This window comes from Rana temporaria, chromosome 2 (assembly GCF_905171775.1).
Source record: "Rana temporaria chromosome 2, aRanTem1.1, whole genome shotgun sequence".
In the NCBI taxonomy this organism is placed as follows: domain Eukaryota; kingdom Metazoa; phylum Chordata; class Amphibia; order Anura; family Ranidae; genus Rana; species Rana temporaria.
The window spans coordinates 140,921,602-140,948,874 of record NC_053490.1 but is presented as its reverse complement, the minus strand read 5'-3'; the positions used below and the strand labels follow the sequence as shown (position 1 = coordinate 140,948,874).

Genomic DNA, 27,273 nt, shown 5'->3' with positions numbered 1-27,273 from the left:
TGGATTCATCGGGTAGTGTGCGGGTATTCCGTCACTTCCTCGATGCTGCAATGTCTCCTGGGAGCTTTTGTCATCATTCCCAGGAGACATTGCAGAGGTCTGCCGCGAGTTATCGCGGGATTTAGAAAGAACTTGCCTCTTTTTTCGAAAAAAAACAAAAACATGCGGTTTAGTAATTATGCATATGAGCGTATTTTTTTTTTTTTTTTTTTTTTTTTTTTGGTGGGGGAGTGGATCTTGGGTGGGAGTTCCCACACTTTTTTCCCCAGACTTGACCCCTGCATATAACCATCATACCTGAGAAATTACAGCCAATATCTAACTTTTTCAGGGATTTGTTTGCCGATGCCTAGACTATATTGGTCTGCGGATGCTATGTTACAATAATTTGTCCACTTAATGTGGAATCTGGTTGTAGAAGTTTGCAACCTGTTGATAAACAAAAGAACCTTTTTTAAGATTTGGCATGAAAATTTGGGTAAAATAGTATGCCTTTCACACCAGGGCCATTGTGGAGGAGGTGTGAACCTAGCCCTTAACCGTCAAGATTTTAATTGCTTATGACAAGAGGTAAGGGGAGTAATTGTCCTTGAGACGGTAGGCAGAGGAGTAAACCCATCGACTTAATACTGAATAAAGTTTAATGTTGTGGCCTGTGCCCACTGGAGTCACCCAATTTCTGCTCCAACAATATAGTAAAGAAAAATTGTCCCAGAGAGCGGTTCCAACGGTTGCTTACTTTATAGAATTAAAAATGCTTGGCTGGGGCATAAATGGTGGTTGGCAGATTGCCTTGTAGAAAGCCAAAAGGGCATAAATGGTGGTTGGCAGATTGCCTTGTAGAAAGCCAAAAAGGGGCATAAATGGTGGTTGGCAGATTGCCTTGTAGAAAGCCAAAATGGGCATAAATGGTGGTTGGTAGATGGCTAAATGCTGTCAGACCGCGGCTGTCTTGTGTATGTGGCAAGGTGTACATCAGGGATATGCAATTAGCGGACCTCCAGATGTTGCAAAAATACAATTCCCATCATGCCTCTGCCTTTGGGTGTCATGCTTGTGGCTGTAAGTCTTGCTATGCCTCATGGGACTTGTAGTTCTGCAACAGCTGGAGGTCCGCTAATTGCATACCCCTGGTGTACATGATCACCATTTATTAAGCTGTGCTAGCAGGACATCTGCAAATAGCCATCTACACTTCACATATTCAGGGAAGACTAGGCACATCCTAGTACTTTATTAACGACCCAAACAATAAAGTGGGGCTTTCCAAAAGCATTTAATGGAGGAAAGTTAAAGGGTTTAAGTGCAAGCCATATTTTTTTCCACATAAGTGAAGTAAATCTATATACTCAGATTTGTACTTTGGCATGCGAAGTGCTGTGGCTCACCCAGCTAGATACTCTATCGAGTTCATGTTTATTAACATGATCCTTCAAATTTCTGCAACAATTGTTCATTTGCTACAAATGTTAAGTTGACTTAGAGCTTCAATGCATAATTCACATTCCTGGCTGTGTGAAGTTTATTCCAGCGATACTCTCACGTTCGCCGCCCCCCCCACGCCTACTTTAAAGTTTGAAGTTCCTATTCACATTTTATAAATGCGCTTGGAACGGTCTCTTTGCCTACTGTATCTGACGCTTGTTACAAGCTGTGACCCTCAAATCACACAATGGAAGAAATTGTCTCTGGAAATGAATTGCGAGTTATTAAAATATATGCGGGGCAGCGTGAAAGAAACTTTTATAAGGGTAGCCTGGGATAATAAAGACCTTCCCTCATAGGCCTGTGAGAAGGGCAAGTGTTAAACTATGGGTAAATGTGGCATATGTGGAAGAATCCTGTCCACCGCGAACGTCATTTACATGTTGCATGCAAATTTTTGGGTCCATTACGTGTAATGAATACGTCGGCTTCATGCAAAATGAAATTGGCACTGCAGTCAGGAAAGAATGGCTGATGTGTTCATTGTTTCTGCAATTTGAATACTTGCAGATCTTTTCTTTGCACTTGTGCGTTAACGGATTGAATTTTTTGAATACTTTGTTTACTACTGCTACTCGAATAATGGACTGCAAAAATGTAAACCCAGCGTTACTGTTTGTAAGTGTATGCAATGGGGTACTCTGTGCTTGTCACTTGAACATATGACCCTACAAGCTAAATATATGTTGCATATTATAGGTGTTGCATGATGTGCCACGTCCACCTAAAATATGGATCAGTCCTGTTGGATTTCAGTTTAGCTGAAGACTTCAGATTTTAGGGTGGCCTTGGAAAACCAGGATGTATCGTGATCATCTTTGGACAGTGGATATACTGTGAAACTGGCAAATAAGCCATATACTCCTAAAGTGACTATCTAAAGCTTCACTTAAAAAAAAAAAAGCCACCTCCTATGGGGGCCCACCTGTGGGCTCAATCCCAAGTTGCTGTCTGCATCCATAGACGGTGCTTCTGTTCACAGAATTTGACAGCAGTATGAGTGAGCAGAGAGAACGGAGAGAGCTGTTGTAGATGGGCACAGTGTGGGTCAGGCTCTGGTAAGTATAAGGGGAGGTCAAGAGCTGATACAGCAACAAGGATGTTTTACCTGAATGCCCCTGTCACAAGGGTGAACCAATCAGATCTGCCTGTCAGTTTGAGGTGGACCCGATCAGACCATGCATTGCCCTCTCCTGCTGACATCCAATTTTATCAGCTAAAAGTAGGGGGATGGGAGATCCATTACCTATCTGGCTAATCAGATTGATGACAGTTGGTTGAAATGGACAGGCGGTCTGTTTCTGACCACCCATAGAGGAAAGGGGCTGTCTGCTATGCATAAGCAGAGTGGACCTGTCACCCGCTTGCTCTACAAGTATCGGACAGATTCCCTGACGAGCAGGCAGCCTGCAGGGTAAAGCCATAATGTGCTACTATGCATACCTTACCTGAAAACGAAGACCTCCAGCACTGTGCTGTCATCACTGAGAGGGCTTCCATCTTCACCCAGTCTTCCTTCCGGGTTCGTGGACTCTGGCTGTGTGAGTGTCTGGAGCCGACATGACCTCACTCTTGCGGCGGAGCTGTCGCTTGCGACACAGGAATCTGATGGAATGGCCTGGGTGGCCGTTCAAGATGCATGTGCCGGTGGCGTCACGAGCGGCATGTACAGTAAATATCTCCTAAACGGTGCATGTTTAGGAGGTACCTAATAGGTAAGTCAGAGATGGTAGTTTACTTCCACATTAAAGTAAAAAATGTCCAGCGGCAACCACTTTGAGGGGTTTGTACACACGAGTTGCAAAAACAAGCGCTTAAAGCATCACCGTAATATGAAAACAGATAACGTATGTCTCCATCAGTCTAATTGCCCCTCCAGAATTGGTGTGGTCTTCGCGTAGCTCCAAGTGGGGGTGTTTTTGTTTGGTATATTTTATATTGGTCCGATGTCTTGAATATATCCTCCTCCTGCTTTTCTGTTTTGGTGCCTGAAATGACAGTTGCAAAAAGTTTTATTTAAAAGTATTTGTAAATCCAAGGGCGGCCATCCTAATTGACTTGATATCTGTGTTCTGCTGCAAGTAAAACAAATATTAAAAGCCTGAGTGGGAAGGAAGTTTGTCTATTTAATGGTAGGAAATTAGTGTGGTGATGCAGATTAATTTATGCATAATATGCAGGCCATTACTTTATTTCCAAAGAAAAGGAAATTGCGCTGATTGTCACATAAGTACTCATGCTGAGATTCGCCTAAACAAAGTTTGGCTATGTCCTATGTCTACGGCCCACCTCACCATTCTTATCGGTGTTAATTAGACCTCTCATTAACAATTTGTCCAGAGACATTTACACATAATGTATTTAAAGTATCTAATCCCAGATTAACCTTCTGAATTCCTTATTGTTGTCTAGGGAGCTCATTTAAGATTAGTGTAGAGTAGCTTGTTGCACTCAATTAATGTCTTTGTTTGAAAAAGCCCCAATAATTCCATAGTGTATGTGGCATTGGGGCACGTAGGCAGTGGCCTCTTAGATTGTCCCAGCTGCCAAAGCTCTGATGTTTAGACTGCATAATGTATGCAATGAAATCATTGTCATTGTAGCATAAACTGTAATTTGACCATCAAAGGGGCACGTGTCTTTATGAAATAGATGCTAGTGACTTTGGTTATTTAGCACTTAGTTTATTCCAGCACTGTGATTTCCTTTATATGACATATTTACCACTTATGTGGGTTTGGTGACCAGCATACGACCCCCCCCCCCCCTCGAACAAGGATGGACTTGTTGATGTAGGGGGCCTCAAGTACAGACCCAACATCACCAGAGGGTTGCACATATGTAAATGTAATGTGCATTCTCCCAACAGCTTTCTGTAGCAACAGAAGAAAAATTAAAGGGGTTGTAAGCCCTCATGTTTTTTCAACTTAATGCATCCTATGCATTAAGGTGAAAAAATCTTCTGTCACTGATCGCCGCCCACCCCCCCCCCCTGTTTTACTTACCCGAGTCCTGAATTCCCCCGCCAGAGATGCTCTTTGCCTCTGCCTGTTGTCTCAGCTCTTTGGATGGATTGATGGCAGCACAGCCATTGGCTCCCGCTTTTGTCAATCAAATCCAATGACGTGGGGACGAGACCGGTGTTCTGTCAAAAGTTCCAACCTGTAAAAGTCCAACCACATGTGACTGACATTCTGTGTCTATAGATGCAAATGCTGGCCTCGGGAGCTCGCCCGCAAGGTAACCCCCCCCCCCCCCCCCGGGAGAGCTCTTCTCCTAGGGGGTTATATGATGTGGGGAGGAGCTACCAGAAGTCGAGGACCGGGGCCACTCTGTAACGAACTGCACAGTGGAGGCAAGTATGACATGTTTTTTTTGTTTAAAAATAAATTTAAAAAAAGCCTTATCGCTTTAATCTAGTGTTGGAGAAACCAAATCTGCACTCAAATATTTTTCCTCTGCAGACTTGGTCACCTAGGTAAGGGAAACACTGATCAGTTTGCAGAAGCAAGAAGTGACAAAGGTCACTAGGACCCCAGACTTTTTTCAATATTGGCTATTATGTAAAACAAATTGGAGCTATTAAAGTTTGGACTATCCCATTGATCCTTTTGCAGTCGCTCTAAAGCGGACCATGCGCTCTAAAGCGGACCATGCGCTCTAAAGCGGACCATGCGCTCTAAAGCGGACCATGCGCTTAGATTTTGAACAAACGTTCATACAAAATTTCGTCTTAAAGTATATCCAACCTTAATTTGCTATGAACGTACGATTTTGGAATAAATCGATCCAATGCTGCATCTGTCCTACGCCGGCTCTGAGGCTGAGAACTGAGTGAACAAACACTGCTGATTGCTCATTTCTCCCTGCCACTCTGGGCAGAGAACTGTGGCAGTCAGTTACCGACTTCCTTCTTTGCCCCTCCAGTGCTCACTGGAGCACTGGGCTAGGGAGGGCAGGGAGTGGTTGGCTCGGTCACCCAGTGGCACAGCAGAGAGGCTTTGGCTTGCCATACATGGAGTGAATGATTTTTTTCCCCCCATCAATAGTGCTGCCGAGCAATTGTCTGCAGCGGGTGGGGGAAGCTGTCCCGGTCGGGAGAAGACAGTGATCATTGCTACCAACTATAGCAGCCGTTACCCAACAATCGACAGAGAATCCAGCAGGCTGGTTGTAACCAACTTGACCAATCAAACTTAATGGTTCAAATGGATTTGAATTGTGTATGGCCGGCCTTAGCCAGGTGCTAGTCCAGGCTCCTGGGTGTATCCTGACCAAATGACTTAGATCTTTCCCCAGCTTGGGCCAGCTCTGTGACATTGGCCAATGGTGGACTTTAGCCTGCTGTCAGCTGAAAATAGGTCACAGGAGTACAAAATGGACTGCACTCTTGTGATACACAGAAGTACAGCCAAACAAACGTTGCCTGTACTTTAAGTATTCATATGTTGGTGGTCTAAGGAAAACCTTTTGTGTGACCAAGAATTAACTGCTGATAGATCTGGTCACTGCAGGCACCTTGCTAGCTAGATCTCTGCTGGTTATGCTGGGCACAGAAATAAAGCCAACGTGTGTGTGTGTGTGTGTGTGTGTGTGTGTGTGTGTGTATTATTGTATATGTCTTGATGGTTTTTTTCTTCTACATTTAGGGTTCCCAAATGGGCTGGAAGAACACAAGCCAGACATCTGAACATCACAGGTAAGTGATCTCCGCCATCTGTTTCTCCTATATAGGTGTAAATGGTTAAAAATAAATAAATAAAAAAAGGTGGTTGTTGAAGCAGTGTTTTCAGCATTTCAGGATCACCTTGGTTATGATCCCATTGCCATTATTTGTATTGCTGTATGTTTGTCACTATGGATTTAACCATCAGATTGTCTCGCTATTTGATGTAAAATGAAGCATATGGTACTTCTGACCTGGCTTAAGCCGGCCATAGACCATTCAGCAGGGCTGTGATTCAAGCCATGTATGGGCAGGCTGAATGTACCAAATTTGATCAATCGGTCAACTGGTGTACGACCAGCCCATCATGTTTTACATGCGATTACTCAAGGGTAGTATTGCCACTAAACCTAATCATTGTGTTCTCCCAGCTGGGACGACTTCCACACCCCCTGTCGTACACGTGTACTATTATTTGAGATTGGTAGGCCTTAAATAAAAAAGTGTAGTTTGTAATTGTCTGTACAATGCGGATGGCTGTATTTGCTCATTATGCAAGGATGCTTCGTTTCCTACTGTGATCTTCTTATCTCAAAGATAAGGTCTTTCTGATAGAAAACAATAGACACTGTATTCATTAAAATGTATACATTTGCTCTTTCTATAAGTAGGTAGTGTTTGCTGGTCCTTTTTATCCATTAAATATACTAGACCAGTGGTTTTCAACCTTTCTAGTGCCGTGACCCCTTGATAAAATTCCCCAAGTTGCGGGGACCCCTAATGGTAAAATTATTTTCGTACCGTGGGTTGTCGGCATCCAAGGCAAGTAATTTTTGCGACTAACCCATGGACATTTAGCGCTCCCTGAGTCCCTTCCACTCATACAGAGGGGGGAGTTCTGATCAGTCAACTTAGGTACTCTTAATCAAGGTCATCTGCTGATCTGAGAACTGTAGTGGGGACTTTTAATGGCAACTATAATCACAGGTAGTGTTACTCCGCATTCACGGTGTCTCAGACTTTGTGGTGTCTCATAGCAGTGACACCTATGCTGAAATCAGGAGATAGGGTCTCCTCCAGCCCCTCCCACTTAACATACCTCACGTCAGCTGACTTCTAGTCTCTGCCCCCCAGCCATGCCATGAACTGAATGGGCGGCTGCGGGCTCTAGGAACAGCCCAGGATTTGGTGACCCCCTGGCAAATCATCATTTGACCCCCAAGGGGGTCCCGACCCCAGGTTGAGAACCACTGTACTAGACAGTCTGTGTAAAGCGTAGATGCTGCACCTTCAATGCTCCTCTTAGAATTGTATTTAAATATGCAAAATCTTTTGCAGAAAGCCACAAATCTTAAAGTAAATCTAAACCCATAAAATTCTTATTTTTGGATGGAAAAAGTAAAAAAAAAAAAACCTGCCAAGTTTTTTTTTTTTTTCCCCTTCCTATCTGTGTTACATTAAACATCTCACATCCTGTTGTGTCTACAGGACAAAAAGTGAAGGGAAAACTCTTAAACGCGTGAAATAAAGTTCCTTCAAAAGCTGGCTATACACGCAAGATGAATGAGAAAAATCAATCAATTGATCTATCCATTCTAGACTGCATAGCTGGCCAGATCTCTTCTGTTGGCTATTTTCTGATAGCCTGCACCCACAGCTGTAGGAATACATGGACAGTGATTGGATGCAGCCCCAGTTCTTTAGATTGAAGGATGCCAGGCAAGGGCATGCTGTCAGGGCTGCTTACTGCTAAGAATTTGGAAAGTTTCATCAGGAAATGGCCAAAATTTGCTCCATTTGTGACCGGTTTGCAGACAGTTGTCACCAGAACGAGCATTTTCTTCCTGTTGGGTAACCCTAAAATGTGCACTTTCCTCTACTCTGTCCCAGTTACAATGGTCACCAGGATAAACCGAGACAGTGGATATCTGTAGCATTGACACGGCAAATTACCTGACTGGTCCTAAGGATAGGTTCACACCACCTGCATTGGAATTGCATTGGAGGCTATTCCAGTGCAATCCCACTGCATGGACAAAGCAGAATTCTTGGCCTTCTATGTGCCCCCGGTTCACGCCACTGCATTTCGGTTGTGTGGGCATAGTGCACTGACAATTGCTGAACGCAGTACCTTTTTTATCAGCAGCGCGAGGCAATCCACTGCCTCCCACGGCTGGCAATTGAACTTTATGAGATGTGTGACGGCTCAAGGTTCATTTAAAAAAAAAAAAAAAAAAATTGCAATGCAGCGACTGGTGTGAACGAACCCTAAAATATAACAACTCTATTCTAAAGCAATAAAGTTTTGCCTTTAGATCAAGTTTGATCGAGTCATCACTCTTGTTGCATTACATTTAATGCTCTAATTTAATATTGAGCTTTCGAACATTCCCTAGCTACAATAAGGTGCCTGCAGGTCACTTATGTATGTTAGATTCTTTTTTTTGTGTTTCTTCCTAAAGTCTGTTTGCTAATGACAAAGTGTGAAAACAATACCATTAATGATGGCATCTAATTGGCAACATATGTGCAAAACTGGACTTTAAGAGACTCCCAATAAAGGCCTATTGAGGCACGGTGGGTGTTTGGCTTTGATAATGAGAGGCCCGAAGCCTTGTTATACAGAACAATGACCAGTATTGTGCAATTCAGTCCATATGCTTTGTCTTGTCTACTGGTATACTGCTGTGAAGATGAAGGGGGTGGGGGGCACGGACACTATACAAAAAATGGGAACAATACGTTTTTTGTTTTTCTCTCTTTGCAGAAAAATACTTACTTTGGAGAAGGAAGATTCTGAAACGTTTGGGTTTGAGATTCAGGTGAGTCCAGTTTCTAAACCTTTCAGTGTTTTTTTGAAGGCACTGCTAATATAATTGGCTTTTGTGTTGTATTTATCTGGTATGTTAATGTGAATAATATATTACTCCTACAAAATCTGCATAATGTCCTGCTGCCACCTAAAGTCTTATGCTTTCCCTGGATTTTTATTTTTTATTCAATCTAACTCTTGATCTAATCATTTTATCGTATATCAAGCTATTGTATAATACAACATCAAAGGAAATGCATTCAGCATCAGTCTTTTTACCTTTGATGACATCTGATTGGGTGCTGAAACGTTCACTGGGAAAATCTGTATTGATTGTGTTTTGGGTTGTTTATATGAATTGATCATTGGCCCAATCAATTGGTATTTTTCAAACCATCCAATCATTATCTTCAATACAGTTCTACAAAGATGGTGGAAAGGTGTCAGTGTGGTGAAGTCTATATGCTAGATTCCATCACAACATTGGAGAACTGGGTCTGTACATGTGGCTTCAGCTTAGATCGGTGTGTACAGCAAGGTTTTCTAAATCCATTGCTAAGATTAGCAAGCTTTAGGACACTTTGCTGAAGCCTTTAAGGCCGGGTTCACACTAGTCTGACAAACGCTCCGACATTGGGAGCTCATGTCGCATGACATGTGAAAATGATTCCCTGTGGGAGCCGTCTTAACTGGTCCGACACAAGTCGGAGTGACTTTGCAAATGCTCCCTGTACTACTTTGGTCCGACTTTGATCCTACTTCACTCCATTGAATATCATTGAAGTCGGAACGCAGTCTTGCACGCTCCGACTTTGGCATGCGACTTGTACTCTGCTGATCTTGAGGGGGAATTCCACGCCAAATTTTAACAACGGCATGGGTTCCCCTCAAAGAGCATAGCCCGGCAGATGAACCGGGCATCACGGAGAAGACGGAAGAAGACCCCCAAAGTCAGAAGAAGGCTCCAGGAGAGTGGAGAAATCGGAAGAAGGCCCCCGGAGCTGACTAATAAGATTTAAACCTGTGTTGTGTTAATTTTTTTTGACCCTTATTCTCCAGGTGAATGGGTAGGGATACGATGTACCCCATACCCATTCACCTAGGGTGGGGGGCTGGTAGACCCCGACAACCAACGGCCAGGGTTGTCGGGAAGAGGCCCTGTCGTCAACATGGGGGCAGGGTGCTTTGGGGTGAGGGAGCCGCAGGGCACCCCCTTCCCCAGAGCACCTACCTCCCCATGTTGAGGGCATGTGGCCTGGCACCGTTAAGGAGGGGGCGCTCGCTCATCCCCACCCCCTTCCCTGACCGGACGGCTGCTGCTCGGATATGGGTCTGGTATTGATTTTGGGGGGATCCCACACCGTTTTTTCAGGGTAGGGGTTTCCCCTTTAAATCCGCACCAGACCCATGGGCCTGGTATGCTCTTGGAGGGGAACCAATGCCGTTTTTTTTGTTAACATTTGGCGTGGAGTTCCCCCTCAAGATTCATATCGAACACCGTGCTTGATATTGGCAGGGATCCAAGTGGGATCCCCGCTCATTGAAAGTCTGACTTCAAGTCGCAGGGCAAAGTCGGATCAAAATAGTATCCTGTTCATGAAAGTCGGATGGATGTAGGACCAATGTCGCAGAGCAAAGTAGGATGAAAGTCGTGTATTATAGTGTGAACCCAGCCTAAAGCACCAGTCAGTACTAATAAAACAGGTGTGTATTATCCCGCACTCCCCAACCTAATGCTTCCCTCACTTTTAGGGCCAGTTCACACCATAGAAACGCAATACGTGTTTGTGTTTCAGGTGCTTTTTTTTTCATGCACACTTTTGTTGCGTTCCAGTGCTTTTTTTTTTTTTACCCCTCTTTATTAAGGCCAGTTCACACCAGACGCAGTTAATTTCGTGTGCTTTTTTTCTTTTTTTTTCTGCACAAAATGCATGCACCGTGTTTTCCATGTATTCCAATGGCTCTAGTTCACACCATGCAGTCAGTTTCTGCACTGAAAACTGACTGCATGGTGTGAACTAGAGCCATTGGAATACATGGAAAACACTGTGCATGCATTTTTAGTGCAGAAAAAAATTCACACAACTGTCTGGTGTGAACTGGTCCTTAACCTTGGATAAGGACAGGTGTGTTCCAGTGCGTTTTTGGTGCATTTAGGTGCGTTTTTGATGCTTTTTACAGCGTTCCAGTGCAGGTAAAATGCAGCCTGTTTTACTTTTTTAACTAGAATGCACTGGAACTGCAAGCACTGGTGTGAACTATGCCATTGAAAACCATATAACCTACTTTCCATGCGGTTTTGATGCATATAAAAACGCACTGGACTGCATGTGGTGTGAACTGGCCCTAAACTTGTGTCTGATGGCTGCAACCAAATAATTGTGTTCCCACAACTGTAAACAAAATTTAAATAAACATTGGCTGCGCCTATCCGTGAGCAATCCAATTAATGTTTTTAAACGAAAACCTTACTTTCAAACCACAACTTTTCATTATTCAGTGACAAACTTTCTCGTGTACAATAAAATAGGTGTGACAGTCCCAGATGACTATAGTTCAATTGGTAGTGCTTTTCTTTCAAATATTTTTTTGTTTAAATGTGCTTCTTATATCCTGCAATTTTTTTTCTACCATTTTACCCTTGTGGATTTCATTTAATACAATTGTGACTCCTACCACCTTTTACCACTGTGCTCACCTCCAGTTTTGACCCGTTTCCAGGTCTAAAGTCGACCTTTCCCTGCCAGGGTTAATTCCAGGCTCCTCAGCCTTCCACTCTCCTTCCACTCTCCTTCCACTCTCCTTCCACTCTCCTTCCACTCTCCTTCCACTCTCCTTCCACTCTCCTTCCACTCTCCTTCCACTCTCCTTCCACTCTCCTTCCACTCTCCTTCCACTCTCCTTAGCTGGCTTTGTATGGACTTCCTTTCCTCCACATCCCCTCAGTATAAAAGTTACCCGCCCATTGTGTCGTGTATATAAAGAGTTCACATTTATTGCATAATATCCACTTACATTAAAACGTGAAACAGTGCACTTTAAAAGATCTGATGGGGCAGCAGCTCTCGTATGTTCCATGAATACAGTACCGTCACCCGACTCCTTCAACTTGTATCGTCCCGATCACGTGGCTTCCTCAGGGATCATAGCTATACGCGTGCGATTTTTAAACCCAGATGGTATTTTATGTGATACCTACCATTTCTATAGAACAAATTCAGGCGTTTCTTTTACATGGTTACGTTGAACCAATAGAAGTATGCATGTGAAATCCGTCTAGAAGCTGGAAATTACTGAAGTAGACACCACTACCACTGTGATCTCCTGTAACTTCCGGGTTCCGTGCTGAGCACCTGCTGCATTGGGAAGACGTTCGTCAATTCGGCATTGCGTTTTCTCAGTGAATGCAAAGCATTCTGTGTATTGGATAAGGTGGAGAGGCAGGGTGATGACATGTTTCCCACCTCGTCCAATCAGAAAATGCTTTGCATTTGAGTGCAAAGCATTCTCTGACTAGCACCCATGCTAGTCAAGTGACCACCTGTGTTCAGAAGTACAGTAGGCACAGTGTTCTTTACTTTCAAAGCTCCATGTTTCATCTGTAATGCATTCTTGCAGAAGCCTTGTGGATCGTCACATTTTTTTTTTTTTTTTAAAGTGGATTCCTCCTGGGTCTTTTTTCTTCGAGTCCACTGTCACTTGAAATATGACGGATGATGTGATCAGTTAGATGTACCTGGTGCTTGTATCTCTTCTAACTTAGACAAAGTCAGAAGTGCCTTAGATTTCACACTGCAGATATATAGCTTTGAGTCTGTAAGCAGATGCATCCTCATATACAGGAAAGTGCTCTGGTATTTTTCAGGAAGAATGTTAAGGCGAAAGGTGTTACCTTTTTTTAGGGTACGGATTAGGCACGTTAAGCATGTCTAGTTCCTCACAGCCTCTGTTCAGGTTAGGTTTATTATGCTTGCATGTGGTGAGTAATTGAGAAGTCTTTAATTAGCAAGTCCTTGTTTATCACTTGCCCAGTGCATTGACACTTACTTTTGGCTTTGCAACTTTTTATTTGTTTTTGACTTACACATAGTCTGCCTAACTTTTCTACTGAGACAATACAAAACCTTGGTCGGACAAGGAATATTGCTCCATCTTTCAGAGTTGTCTAGACATTAAGGATTTTTTCGCGTGCCAGCCAGTTGCCTAAAGTTTTTTTTTTTTTTTTTTTTTAATCGTGCATCAGACCCCACCATGTGAGCCACAACATTTCCCAACATGATGTTTCAGCATGTGTTTTCTGCAATGCTTCCTCCTCTGGGCTTTTTCATCATCTCTTCTGAGGTTCCACAGTATAGTTGCAGCCTAGAGGTTTACAGACTCGCAAATATAGATGTACCTCTACACTTTAACTTAAAGCGGGGGTTCACCAAAAAAAAAATTTTTAACATTAGATTCAGGCAAATTGTTAGAAGCACAATCGGGTGTTTTTTTTTGTTTTTTTTTAAATCGTTGCCGTACATAACGTTTTATAGATATATGTTCTCCGCGGCTTCCGGGTATAATCTGCGGGACTGGGCGTTCCGAATTGATTGACAGGCTTCCGACCGTCGCATACAGGGCGTCACGAGTTGCCGAAAGAAGCCGGATGTCGGTGCACAGGCGCCTTATAGAGCCGACTCGCAGTCCGGCTTCTTTCGGCAACTCGTGACGCGCTGTATGCGACGGTCGGAAGCCTGTCAATCAATTAGGAATGCCCAGTCCCGCAGATTATACCCGGAAGCCGCGGAGAACATATATCTATAAAACGATATTTTTTTTGGGTGAACCCCCGCTTTAAATGGCTGTGAGCCCTTCACGTGGAGGCTGCTATTTCTTGGTTGCATAGTTAATCTGGTTTAAAAAAAGACACAAATCATCCATTTTTCTTTCTGAAAATGATGGTTACCAGGTTAAGCTGAACCATAAGCTCCATTACTTTTGGGTCATTAACCGGCAGATCCAAAATGTCAGTAAAAGTTGGTATTTTTAGAAATCGACCAGCATTTGGTTTAAATCTACTTTTGGAAATGTTATGTTCCTCTAGTCCAGGGGTCTCCAAACTTTTCAAACAAAGGGCCAGAAGATGTCACGGGTCCAGCATGAGTGAGAATAATTATGGCCTTTAGGGTTGGTTCTCAATAGGAGTAGGAATAATGTCCCTATTGGTAGGGATAGTATCCCCTCGTTGGTATCGGTGGAAGAAATATTGCCCCATTGTTGGTGTCAGTGGGAGGGCCAGGTAAAGGCTAGCAAAGGGCCACATTTGGCCCTCGGCCGCAGTTTGGAGACCCCTGCTCTAGCCTTTACTGCATTCAAACTTGGGCTGACAAGCCATCAATTCTGCCATTTAAAAGGACTGGTGTTTTATTAATGGCTCATTCACACCATCGGCCGTGCTGAACACATGGCTGCTGATGTGCCCTGTGAGTAACCGTACTGATGTGCCAATCCAGACATGTTACATTGTTTACCTTTCTGTTTTTCTTTTGTGCAAACTTTACTGAAATGTCACAAAATATTTTAGTAAGTTCTGTTGGCTGCATACTGGGGAATTGTGCCACATTGTGCTCTGCTGAAAAGTGTTTAATGCTGTACTTCTTTTTTTTTTTTTTTACTTTTACACACCCACTAAAGCATAGTGTTATGATCTGAAATGATGGAACAAGGTTTTTTGCACGGTATTGCATTGGGACTGTGCTAGGCAAGGTTGCCCAGTGCATTTGATGTGAAATTCAACTTCTCTGCTATGGCACTAATTTTGTATGAACTGAACATATTACAAGAGGCTTTGGTTACATGTACCAATGAAAGTCATGCAATCTGTGTGCTAGAGAGTTAATTTAACCAGCAGTGACTACATATAATAATAGTTTTATTCAGTGTACATTGTAAATATGGATATAACAGCCAGTTAATAAGTAACTGCAGATTTCCGTTCACCTACACAGAGCTCTGGATTATCACCTGTTAAACAAATAGAAGCAGCTGGTGAGGTGTTCATCCCGGGCAGCCTCCTGTCACAGTTGCTAGGAAGTGGCCAGGCGAAATGTTTGCATATTGTCATTAGTTCCTTCTATTCCTGTGACTGGTGTTTATTTTCTTAGGTCTCCTAAATCAAATTATCCAGTGCTGCATACAAAGGTTATCTGCAATTATTTATTTCCATTTTGCTAAAGTGTCACTAATGTACTTGTACTGAAAAGATTGCAGCTTTACATTGACCAGCTGGCAGTTGTCCTCTGTCCATAGACATGAAGTAAGTCACTTCAGCTGGATTGGGGCCCTGATCTAGTGTGTGTAGTTCCAGCAGATGCCAACAAACGGACTGAGGAATGATTAGTGGGATGGGTATGAACAATTTGACATTTAGTGGTACAAGTAGCCATACACGGTGCAAATGGCTTTCCTGCAACCATGGGTTGCAGGAAAGCAATTTGCAGGATTCCCCCATCAGTGCTGATGGGAATCCCTCCTGCCGAGCAATTGTGCACTCCCAGTGGGGCCTCTATAGCAGCCTCTAGTGATAATGGTAAAATAATTCATCAGGCTGGTTGTACCCAAGTTAATTGACCGAACTTGGTACATTCAGCATGTCCAATAATGGTTCGAATCTCAGCTGGTTCAGCAGGAAAGGGATTCGAACTGTGTATGGCTGGCCGGCCTTACTCTTACCTTTTGCCATGTCCCGCAAAAAAATACTACTCAACAATTTCTTAGCTTAAAGGGGATGTAAACCCACTCTCATCCTTTCTAAACTACTGCCATGGTGGTTATCTATAAGGATATACATGTCTCCTGCATGTATCCTTACCGGTCAAATGTCTCCCCTCTGTCTGTTATAAGAACTGAAAAACTGCAGATTTTGTGGGTGGGTCTGTTGTCTGGAGCTCATGGGTGGAGTCGTGATGTCAGTAGACTCCCCGCCCTCCTCTACACTCCCCTTGTCAACATGTATTTTCTCCTGTGTATTCCTTACACTAAATTCTGCTGTGATCACTATCATCCAGTCAAAATCCAGAAAAGTAACCACATGACTTCAGAAAAAAACTTGTGACCACAAAACAAATAAAAAAAATGTGGGTTTACATCCACTTTAAGATATAATCATGCAGTAAAACAAGATCATGCAGCACACGGATTGCAGGAACGAAATTTGCACGATTGTCCCTTCGGCACAGTGCTGACAAAGGAATCCCTCCTGAGCAATTGTCTTCTCCCGGCAGGGGAACCTGTCCCCACCAGGAGAGGACAGTGATTATCGCTAGCTGCTATAGCAGCCACTTGCGATAATTGTTACAACCAGCCTGCTGGATTCGCTTCTAATCGATCAACTTGGTACATTCAGCCTGCCCATTAATAATTTGAATCTCGGCCGGTTCCTGCTGAACAGTGTATGGGCTGGCCTTAGTGAAAAAGATAAACCAAGTTGTAACTGGATAGTTGGTAGGATATGTGAACCTGTGATTGTCACTGGCAGTATTTTGTGCTTTTTTGCCATAGAATCGGTGTGCCTGCGTTTTATCATGCTGCTTATTTTTAGGGCTGTAATGTACACCAAATCCATTATCTTGCCTAGTCACATTTTGGAGATCACTGTGTCGTTGGCTATAAATCTGAAGTAAATTTTTTTTTTTTTGTTTTCTGCAGACCTATGGATTGCACCATAAAGACAAGAATACAGTGGAAATGTTTACATTTGTCTGCCGGGTACATGAAGGAAGCCCCGCTATGCTGTGTGGCCTCAAAGTTGGTAAGTCAGCTTTTCTTCTACCTCGGGGTAATTGCTGACACGCCAGCCAAAAGATAAGAGGTGAACGTAAACTGCGTATGCATGCTTTTTTTTTATCTGGAATTTCCTCATATTATCATGCTGCTGTCATTGGTAAGAAATGCAAGTGGTTTACTGGTGACTTCCTGTGTAATCGAACACCTTCCTGACAGCAGTTCTTAGATAAAGTCCCACATGCCTTTTATTCAAGCACTGTCGTCTCCACCTTCAGTCGTTTGAAATTGTGGCTTGGTTAGGGGGGCTGGGGTTTTTTCCTATCTGTAATTCACCGTTGGTCGCATAAATAAGCAGACGTGTGGTTTGACACTATTGCAATGAAACCTGTGTATTTTTTTTCTGTTTCCTGTAAGACAGGAATAAAAATAGATCTGATTTTAGTCTGATTTTAAACTCCAGTTTTGGTATATTCTAGTCAAGTCCTCGCATAACATGGTATAGAGAGACCCAGATTCTCTCCTCAGCTTTATTTCCACTTCATCCAAAAAATAAAGCTGATTCTCTTATGCAGTTATTCTGTTATGTTTCTCACTTTTCAGTAAATTTCCTATTTGTAGCAGTGGTCTGTTTGACCATCTTTTACTTTGAAGCACAGTGTGTTCGCATAAAGCCTATGTCAGTGGGAATGTTTTTCTTTGAGTCCCTGTTGCTTTTTCTGTGTTCTCCAACATGTTCTCTGCAGGAAATGACTCAGGCAAGCTAGGGCTTGGAAAGGAGCCTCCAATTGTGTCCATGCAGTAATGTACGGAGCACGAACTTCTGTTCCTGCTCTAATCAAACTTGCCAGATTTCATTGAGATTTCAGGGAATACATGAAGCTGCAGTCCCTGCCTAGCATCCTCTATCTGTGAGGAAGTGCAGAGGACATTCAGTGACAGCAGCCAAGAGGAGCAGAGGCCAAAAGAGTTATAGATAGCTGAGCATATTTATGTATTCAAAGTTGGGTAATCGCCATGTGTTGTCGTGTTTTGTTTATGCAACTCGTACAACATTTTTATTAGGGATTACCATTTCTCCAATCAATTTAGCAATCTTGGTAACTACAAGTAGCCTAGATAATGTGAGACAATATAACATGTGGCTATCCAGATAATAAACCCACAAGAAATTAATGACTAAATTGTATCTAAGTGGGGGTTCACCCTAAAAACTATTTTCTAACATTGCATCCAGCTCACTCTCTACATTCACAGTATGCCGTTTTTTTTTTGTTTGCTGTACATACCTCGTACAGCTATTTTCTTCCCTGGCTTCCGGGTCTGGACTCCCGCGGGAGTGGGCGTTCCTATCCAGCAGGTGATGGACGTGATGACAAACGACCTCCCCCCGTCGCATAAGGAGCGTCACGAGTTGCTGAAAGAAGCCGAACGTCGGTACGCAGGCGCCGTATGGCGCCAACTCGCCGTTCGGGTTCTTTCAGCAACTCGTGACGCTCCTTATGCGACGGGGTGAGGTCGTTTTTGTGCATATATAGGTGCCCAGGCATAGGTACACATTTTGTCACATGAGTAGTGTAGCCACAACTGCACTGTGGTGTAGTGTATAGCACTTTTGCCTAGCAGCAAAAAGGGTCGCTGGTTCGAATCCCGACCACGACACCATCTGCCTGGAGTTTGCATGTTCTCCCTGTGCACACGTGGGTTTCCCCCAGGTACTCCGGTTTCCTCCCACACTCCAAAGACATGCTGGTAGGTAAATTGGATCTTGTCCAAATTGGCCCAGTATATATATGTATATCTGTGTGAATGACTGTGTCTCAAGTGTGTCACGATCCTACGGGGTAAAATGACCGCACCAGCCAAGCAGACTCTGGCTGTAAAAAGCGCCCAGAGGTGATTCAGTTCGCATGAGTTGCGCTATACAATCATTCATTCATTCACAACACAGTGGAGGCAGTTGCAATTCCCGATTTGTGCATATCAAGCTGCCTGAGGGCTTGCAATTTTATATAATGTATGGTCATGGGAATACCTCCCTATAGGGTAAATACGGAGAAGTGAGTCCCACAAGCTAATTGAGGTTGGTGTCAGACATACTTGCTGTACCCTTACTTGGGCAGCACATGTGGAGTATACAAGTATTGTGGGGAAGAGGGTGAGTTAGTGGGGGCAAGGATGAGAGGTAGGGTAAGGCCTAGGGAGTGGAGGTGAACGGGTAATGAGAACTCCTCCACCACATTTAGGTAAATGTTCTAAGTCAAATAGGTCAACAATGGTAACAAAATTGTCATTTTTGTTGCTCAAAACTGTAGTTGCAAGTAAGACACATAGTTTGTAGTTTGTTTTAACAATTAAAAAAAAAAAACTTGAAAAAGCAAAGCTTTTGTTAACCCCCTAATAACAATGATCAGATAAGGACTTCTTCATTCCTTGCTACCTGATATGTCATCCCTTGGCACACCCCAGCTTATCACGTACAGAGGTTTTTATAACCAACCTTACCAACTTGAATGTCGGCCCAATGGGGAATACCTGAAGTGACTGGATTTTATCAGATTGTTGGTAACATGACGGTACAGAGTTACTCTGGGATTAGCGAAGGCTGGAAAAACCGGATATTGGAGTAATGGTTTATGGCACCATTAAAGGCTCCTTAAGTATTTTTATTATACATAAGCTGGCACTTTATGGTTTCAGGTTTCTCATTCATTTCACACCTTTTATCCTTCTTATTTTGAGATTTTTTTCCTAAAGCTAGTGCAATATGTATGTAGCAGATCATTAAACAACTTTGATCTTTTGGGTAAAGAGTGATGATAGGATGTCCTCCTTACACATGTCCCATTTCATTTTTTTAGGTGATATAATTGCTGGAGTTAATGGCCTCAATGTGGAAGGAATCAGGCACAAGGACATTGTAGAGTTGATAAAGGTTTCTGGGAACAAAATAAGGTAACCTTTTTAACATAAAAATTGTGATATTTTTTTCTTTTTAATACAGACTAAAATATATAGTTTTAATATCGATCGTCTACACAAAACCCTTTTTTTTTTTTTTTTTTTTTTCCATATGTATATAATGCCATGTAAACTACTATTGAGGCATGCAGTTTTAATGTGTGTCTGTATTGACAGGTTGGAGACTGTTTATGGTTCTTCCATCAGAAGAGCTGAATTGGAGGCCAGGCTTCAGTATTTAAAGGTATGTAGCAGTAATGAGATGAGCATGGCCACATGGACTAACTAGAATATTTTCAGTCTTGAATAAAAATGTTTGGCATCCTAAATGTTTTCCGCAGCTGATGCTGAGCATTAATCATCTGTTCATACTAATCTGTTAGTCATATGATTTCAGACAGATGTTATGCTAGGTTCACATTTGTGCATTGGGGGAATGCATGCTAAATTGCTTGCGTTCCTGCAATGCACAAAAAATTGAAGACCGCAGATATACATGTAAAACGTATGTAGGGAGATTTGTTTCATCCCTGTGTATAATCTGAGGCTGTTCATGTCACTGGGTATATGTTTGGCATGGTGCGTTTAATAAAAAAAATATTTGGGTCGTGCACTTTTTGAGCATAGGACAGCTCATTGAAATGCATGGGCTGCCCTAAATGTGACACAAAAATGCACATGCACGGTCGTACCTGCATAGGTGTAAACAGAGCGTTATAAACTCCATGGAGCATAAATCGACCTGCCATGAGAGGTAAGGTATATTGTATACACTTGCCTCTTCCATTTCCAATGATTTACAATGCCTCATGGGATATGTAGTTCCGCAACAGCTGGAGGGCTGTAGTTTGAGGATCCCTGGTCTATTGTGTGCAAGTATAGATTTCACACCAAACCTTGATTCCACCAGCATTTCGGTGCCATGCGTCTTGAAATTCTGATTGTTTTGCAGAATTATTTATAGACTTAGCCAGCAGAGCAGTCTTGGTGACCTAACATTTCTTTACAGTAGTTGCATAATACAGCTAGGTCATTGCCCTGCTGTCAGCCCCTGATAAACAATGAAAAAAGAACAGACTAATGTGCTCATACTTTTAACTTTCTCCTGTCAGCTTGTTTCTTGTCACCATTTGAGAATCCAGCAGACCTGCTTTCTCCTCCCCTTCCAAGTCAGAGCTATGTTGTACATTGGAATGTGAAAGGCTGATCTAAGGAGGAACATAAATCTATCTTTTAAAAATAAAATGGTCAATTTGTTCTGTCAACAGTGTTCGGTTTCTGATACCAAGTAAAATTTGGGAAATATACCCTAGTCGCTTTTAAATTACCTTTGATGAATACTTCTTCTTTTATGTTCTGTTTTCTTAATAGCTGCCTTAAGTTTAGCAAACTATTTACAGATTAAATAACTGTGTAAAATGCTAAGACCAAAGTAATATGCACATGTGTTTGGTAAACCAGATTATTGGAGAAGAGTAAAAATTAACAGATGTTTGTCCTTTATTGTCCTTCTTTGCCCTACAGCAAACTTTGTATGAGAAATGGGAGGAATACCGCTCACTCATGGTGCAGGAGCAGAGACTCCTACATGGTAAGTGTCCTGTATTTAATTCCTTGCTGCTTACTCCACATGTGGTTATTGCATGTTGGGAGCAAACCACTTCAGAGCTAGTAACCCTGCAGGAGAGGGGTCATATAACCGGTTACAATGTGTTACCAATTAATCCTTTAGCTCATGGTATTTTGTTTAACAAGTTATTTCTTCCCCTAAAATGTTCCTGTTTTAGTGAGTCATGTTCAGTTTTTCTTTTCTCACAGATCTGTGCTGTAAGTTAGTAAGGCTTCCCAGAATTTAATGTAACTTCCCTTTTTTTTTTTTTTTTGTCACTGATAATCGTACATGGTTGCAATTAATCCTGGTGTATTCCAGGTAGAGATCAATAGCCGTAAAGGCCAATGGCCCAGATTCGGGTAGAATCGCGCAATATTTGCGTGGGCAAAGGGCAACGATTTTTGCTCTGCGCCCACGCAAATATTTCGATTTGCCCGCGATTCACGGTGCAGTAGCTCCGTAAATTGCGCGGGCGCTATGCTAATTTGCCCTGCGTAAGGGCGCCTAATGTAAATGATCCCGCCGGGGGCGGGAATCATTTAAATTAGGCGCGCTCCCGCGCCGAGCGAACAGCGCATGCTCCGTCGGGAAACTTTCCCGACGTGCATTGCGGCAAATGACGTCGCAAGGACGTCATTTGCTTCTAAGTGAACGTGAATGGCGTCCAGCGCCATTCACGAATCACTTACGTAAACGACGTGAAATTTAAATTTCACGAGCGGGAAGGGCGGCTATACTTTAGCATTGGCTGCTCCTACTATGAGTAGGAGCAACCTTACGCTAAAATCGCCGTACGGAAACTCCGTACCTTGCGTGCGCAGGGCCCGCGCATCTTTTGTGAATCGGTGGTAGTATGCAATTTGCATACTATACGCCGATCACAATGGCCGCGCCCCCTAGCGGCCAACGCAAGAATGCAGCCTGAGATATGAAGGCATAAGGAGGCTTATGTCTGTCATATCCTAGGCTGCAGTCCGCGTAGCGATGTTCCTGAATCAGGGGCATTCGCTACGCGGGAGCAAAACGGCTATTGCGCCGCGCAACCGCAATAGCTTCTTGAATCTGGGCCAATGTCTTTGAGGGAAGTCCACTCGGCAGGGTTGAACTGTCCCTTCCTGTGTGACCCAAAATACCAGTGTCCCCCCCTTCCCCCAGCTCCTTTTTGGCTGTTATGCAATGGCCCCATATAAGTGTTTGTAGTCAATGACATAATGTCTTTTCTCCCCAATTGCCAATTTGTTTACTTTAAAGGTATTTCTAATGACTAGCTCACATATTTAAAAATATATAGTACCTGCTCTGTGCAAAACTTTTTTAAAACAATAAATGCCAATAAATGCCTACCTTTTAAAACAATAGTTTGACATGAAGTGGGGAGATTTTTTTTTACTATAGTGCTTACTCAATTTTGCAATGATCCATGCATTCTTTAGTCTGCCTATTGGCCGTTGCCTTGTCCCTACTGCAATGTTTTTGTTTTGCGGACTGAAAGGTATCACATCACATTATATCAGGCATAGGTGCTGCCGCCAACAGTTGGTATGAGTGTGGCCCCTTGTGTACTTTGACTCAGAACATGGTAGGATTGTTAAATGTTTGGTGGAAACTCCATAAACATGTCGGCTCTGTGCCCTTTTTCTTTGTTGTGCTTTAGACAGCCTTAGGGAACACTATATTATGGTCTGACTGGGAGTGCTGACCTGGACAGGTTAACATGTCATGCAATGCCAGGGATAACATATTGGAGAAATTAAAGTTCTTTAGTGTTTTGTGAGGCTGTGATTTAACACTTGTAAAACCCATATTTCATACTACAAAATCTGGAATATATATAGATTGAAAACACATGACTCTGAATAGACTTCTGTCATTGCTGCCTGGGGATCAATTTTTAAAACGGTAACTGATGGCTATAAATGTTTTATCATGCCATGTGTGTTTTTGATGAGTTGCCTCCCATTTACAGCTTCACATCTATATTAATAATGTTGCTGCGTTATGGTATCCATTTCATAAATACAAAATTTCAGTTAATTGCTATATGTGATGCCATGTCCAATTTCTAAATTGAGGAGTTTGCCTTGAACTATGTTTTAATGAGACGCTACAGTCTTCATTCCTTTAGACCAGCTTTCCTAACTGGGGTTCCATTAAAAACCCTAGGGGTCCTCCAGAGGTTACTATCTTGAAGCCATGAGCAATTTCTGCGCCTCTGATAAGCAACCACTAACAGCAATGATCTTTTTATTGATCTGTAAGGGGGAGGCTTTTTCCCTAATGTAAGGATCATTGTTGCCAGTGACCATCACATTCATGTATCGGGAGCTATAGTAATAGCAGAGGTCTGGGAAGTTATTTCAAGGGTTCCTCTGTTAAAAAGGTTGAGATTGTTGTCTTCAAAGATGAGCCATAGAGTATCTGACCCAAAATGAAACCTCTATTTTACAGGGTAACCTGTACAGAATGCCCCCAATCTGTGCCCTTGTAAAGAAAGTACACTGTAATCAAATTTGACAGGTCTTCGAAATATACAATGACTCAATGTATTTTAATGGCATTTAATGTCAAAATATATTTATGTATTTGCACTTTTATCAACCATGCTGGACATAATCACCAGTCATTTTCTGTACTATGTTCATCCCCTACATGCAAGGTGATTTGTCAGAAAGTATGTGCTGGAATTAGATGTGCTTGAGAACAGGAGGGAGGGGTAAAACACACCTACAACCTCCTGATTTTTTTCAGTCACACCATTTTTAACATTACCTTTCAACTACTATAGGGAGATGCCTAAACAGCCCATAAACTAATAGATTTCTTTAGTTCAGGGTTTTGTTCTCCATACACACAAATGGTGTGGGTTGACAAATTCACTGGCTGAAGGAATACCCGAACAGTGCCTGCAGCTAATTGACTGAAGGAGCTACTCGGCCAAAACAATTTCAGTATTGCATGGCCTCCCACTGTTGGAATTTCAGATGATTGTATGGCTAGCCCTGGACAGAAAATTCAGCATAGACCAAATCGCAAGCTTGAAGGGCCATGTTTTTTAGAACAGTTGCTGTGAGATGGTGCGCATATTGGCACTTGCAAAGGAGGGGTTTCTTTTGGGATGCAGTTATGAGATTGTTGTGTTGGATTGCAGAAATGATTATTTTCTTGTACTTTCTAGGAATTGTCGTGAAGGACCCCAGCGTATATGACACATTGGAATCTGTCAGGTCATACATCTATGGGACAGTGCCTCAATGCACCAAAGAACCTCTGCCAAGCACCCTGGCCACTGGAAGTATATGCAGTAGTGCAAGTTGCTTGAGTACTGCCGAGGACAATGAGGATGCTGTGTATCAGACGTGCTACTTCAACTCAGACTCTATAGATGAAATAAACAACATTCCCAACAAAAGCACACTCAAGCCTTACAAGTCACCGCTAACTCGTAGTTCAAGTGTAAAGTGCGCAAGCCCCACAACGAACTGGGATAAGCCAAAAGAGCAGAATAACTTTGCATCTTTACCCAGGAAAAAACACAAAAGCTTTCGCAAAAGACTCTTAAAGTTTATTCCTGGACTAAACCGATCATTGGAAGAAGAGGCCAGTCCTCTTTAACACCTCTTTATATGAACCATTAAGACCGTTAAGTTATTTATTTATTGTTTTGGAGGAAAAAAGTGATTTGTATTTACATTGTTAAACTTTATTGTAAAACTTTATAACATGTTTTTCATTAAAACGGTTTGGCAAAGCAATGGGCGCCAAACTCTAGGATTTTCTATATAAAAAGAAATGCATCTGTTCTTCCAAAGACTTGAGTGGTTCAAAGGCTTCCCAAAGACGTAGCAGAGCCAGCAGGAAGCTGCCGCACAGTGAAGAGTTTTGTTCTAATTTGTGCCGTAACTGAGGCTCTGCTGTCACTGCGGGGGAGCATGCAGTATACAAAATATTACACATCAGCCTCTTGAGCGTTCCTTTGGCTGAACACACTCTCTGTTTACTAGTCTGGCCAATGCTTACACAGTGATTGTCTAAATGGTTAATTTCCTGCACATATAGTGAACGTTCATCATACAAGGCTCTCATTGAAGTGGGGTTGGGGAATATATGTTCATGATGAATGATGACTGACAGCTTCTTATGTAAGGTTCTTTCAAAACGCTTTGCCCATTCACCCCATAATGCAGGTCCTAAGGGATCGGTCATATACCTTACCACTGTTACTTTTGCATTCTCATTCACTTGTATGCTGAAGAGCAGCTCAAATGCCTTTTGTACATGAAAGCTGCATTATTTTGTGTGCATTGTAATTTAGTTTCAGTTGTTTTTTTTAAAGATCTACATTTATTCAACTGACTAAGCAAAGTACATGCAAGTGCGTCACAAATACAGCATTGGGGACTTTTCCTGAGGTTTTACACGTTGGAGTGAATAAGCTTTTCTGAAATGGAAAACAAATTTTTCAAAATGTCATACATATTGCATGCACTGGAAAATGCCACAAAATCCATAAGTAAAATATACATTGAGTGAAAGCCCATGCTGTGGCCATACATGGATTTCTTTCTTTGAGCTGGCAAGCTAATTGAAAGACATTTAGCAGATTTCTCTACCCATTCTAAACAAGGATGGACAAATCTTCCATGTGAACTCTTGTATTCTGACAGTCAGCACCCATGACTGCTTGAATACCCAAGCATACCTGCATCTGATACCCATTGGTGCCAAAGGGGCTTAAATTGTCCAATATTTGAGTCGTGTATGGCAGCCTTTAAAGTTATGGAAAATTCCAACCCCTCTCCTTCCCACCATTGGTTCTGCTTCCTTATATAAAAATCAGTGCTGTCAGTACTAGGTGTCAGCTGCAGTTTCACATTTCTTTGGGATGGTCAGCTGCAAGATGTTTCTATGGGCTTGGCATAGCTTAAAATATAATATATGGCATTTCTGGTATTCAGGAGCAAGATTTTAAACTTGAGCAAACTTTCTCTTGTAAAGGTCCATGAAATAAATCCGTACAGGTCAGACCTTCTAAACCTGACCAATAAATTTGAGGGTTTACTTATGGAAGCCAGGGAGTGAAAAATTGTGATCACTTCTGCATAGAAAACAATTGGCTTCTAACCTCAGCTTGTTTAACTAACCTTTGGCAATAAAACCTGGAAGCCGATTGGTTTCTTTGCAGAATGGAGTCTGATTTTGCACTCTCCAGCTTTAGTAAATAAACCCCTTTGTGTCAACTGAAACAATAATAGCCACTAATGTGCAATTTACGGAGAGAAATAAACTTCCATAATGCCGATTTGCTGGTTTCAGTGACTTTGGGAGCAACTGACTGGGAACACAATTGCAGATTAAAGGAGTTGTAAAAAATAAAACACTTTTTCCCTAAATGGCTTCCTTTACCTTAGTGCAGTCCTCCTTCACTTACCTCATCCTTCCATTTTGCTTTTAAATGTCCTTATTTCTTCTGAGAAATCCTCACTTCCTGTTCTTCTGTCTGTAACTACTCACCGTAATGCAAGGCTTTCTCCCTGGTGTGGAGGGGGCAAGCAGGAGGGTCAGGATGCTCTCTACTTTGCAGATAGAGAAAGGAGCTGTGTTGGGTGTCCTGACACTCCTGCTCGCCCCCCCCTCAAGAGGCTTTCTCCACACCAGGGAGAGAGCCTTGCATTACTGCATGTAGTTAGACAGAAGAACAGGAAGTGAGGATTTCTCAGAAGAAATAAGGACATTTAAAAGCAAAATGGAAGGATGAGGTAAGTGAAGGAGGACTGCACTAAGGTAAAGGAAGCTATTTAGGGAAAACATTTTTTTTCCTTTGCAACCCTTTTAAGGGCTCTGACTTGCCTGGTTGCATGATTGTTCCAGGTCAGTGACTGTTATGCCGTTGAGCTCAATACCTTCAGCCAAACAACTGCCAGTTTCAGGAGGAGAGCAGCTCCTATTTAGTATATGATTGTTTGCTTTGTAGCAGAG

At 42.5% G+C, this 27,273-nt stretch overlaps 1 protein-coding gene across 1 annotated transcript in view; it reads left to right on the top strand.

Moving 5' to 3' along the window:
- TAMALIN (trafficking regulator and scaffold protein tamalin) overlaps positions 1-25,105 on the top strand; it is a 43,810-nt gene extending 18,705 nt beyond the window's left edge. The window contains exons 2-8 of the mRNA XM_040341225.1: positions 6,135-6,184; positions 8,919-8,973; positions 16,650-16,752; positions 19,586-19,679; positions 19,863-19,929; positions 21,210-21,276; positions 24,473-25,105. Coding sequence (XP_040197159.1) covers positions 6,135-6,184; positions 8,919-8,973; positions 16,650-16,752; positions 19,586-19,679; positions 19,863-19,929; positions 21,210-21,276; positions 24,473-24,909 — 873 coding nt within the window. The 3' untranslated portion in view covers positions 24,910-25,105. The remainder of the gene's footprint in view (positions 1-6,134; positions 6,185-8,918; positions 8,974-16,649; positions 16,753-19,585; positions 19,680-19,862; positions 19,930-21,209; positions 21,277-24,472) is intronic.
- Positions 25,106-27,273: the final 2,168 nt, after the last annotated feature.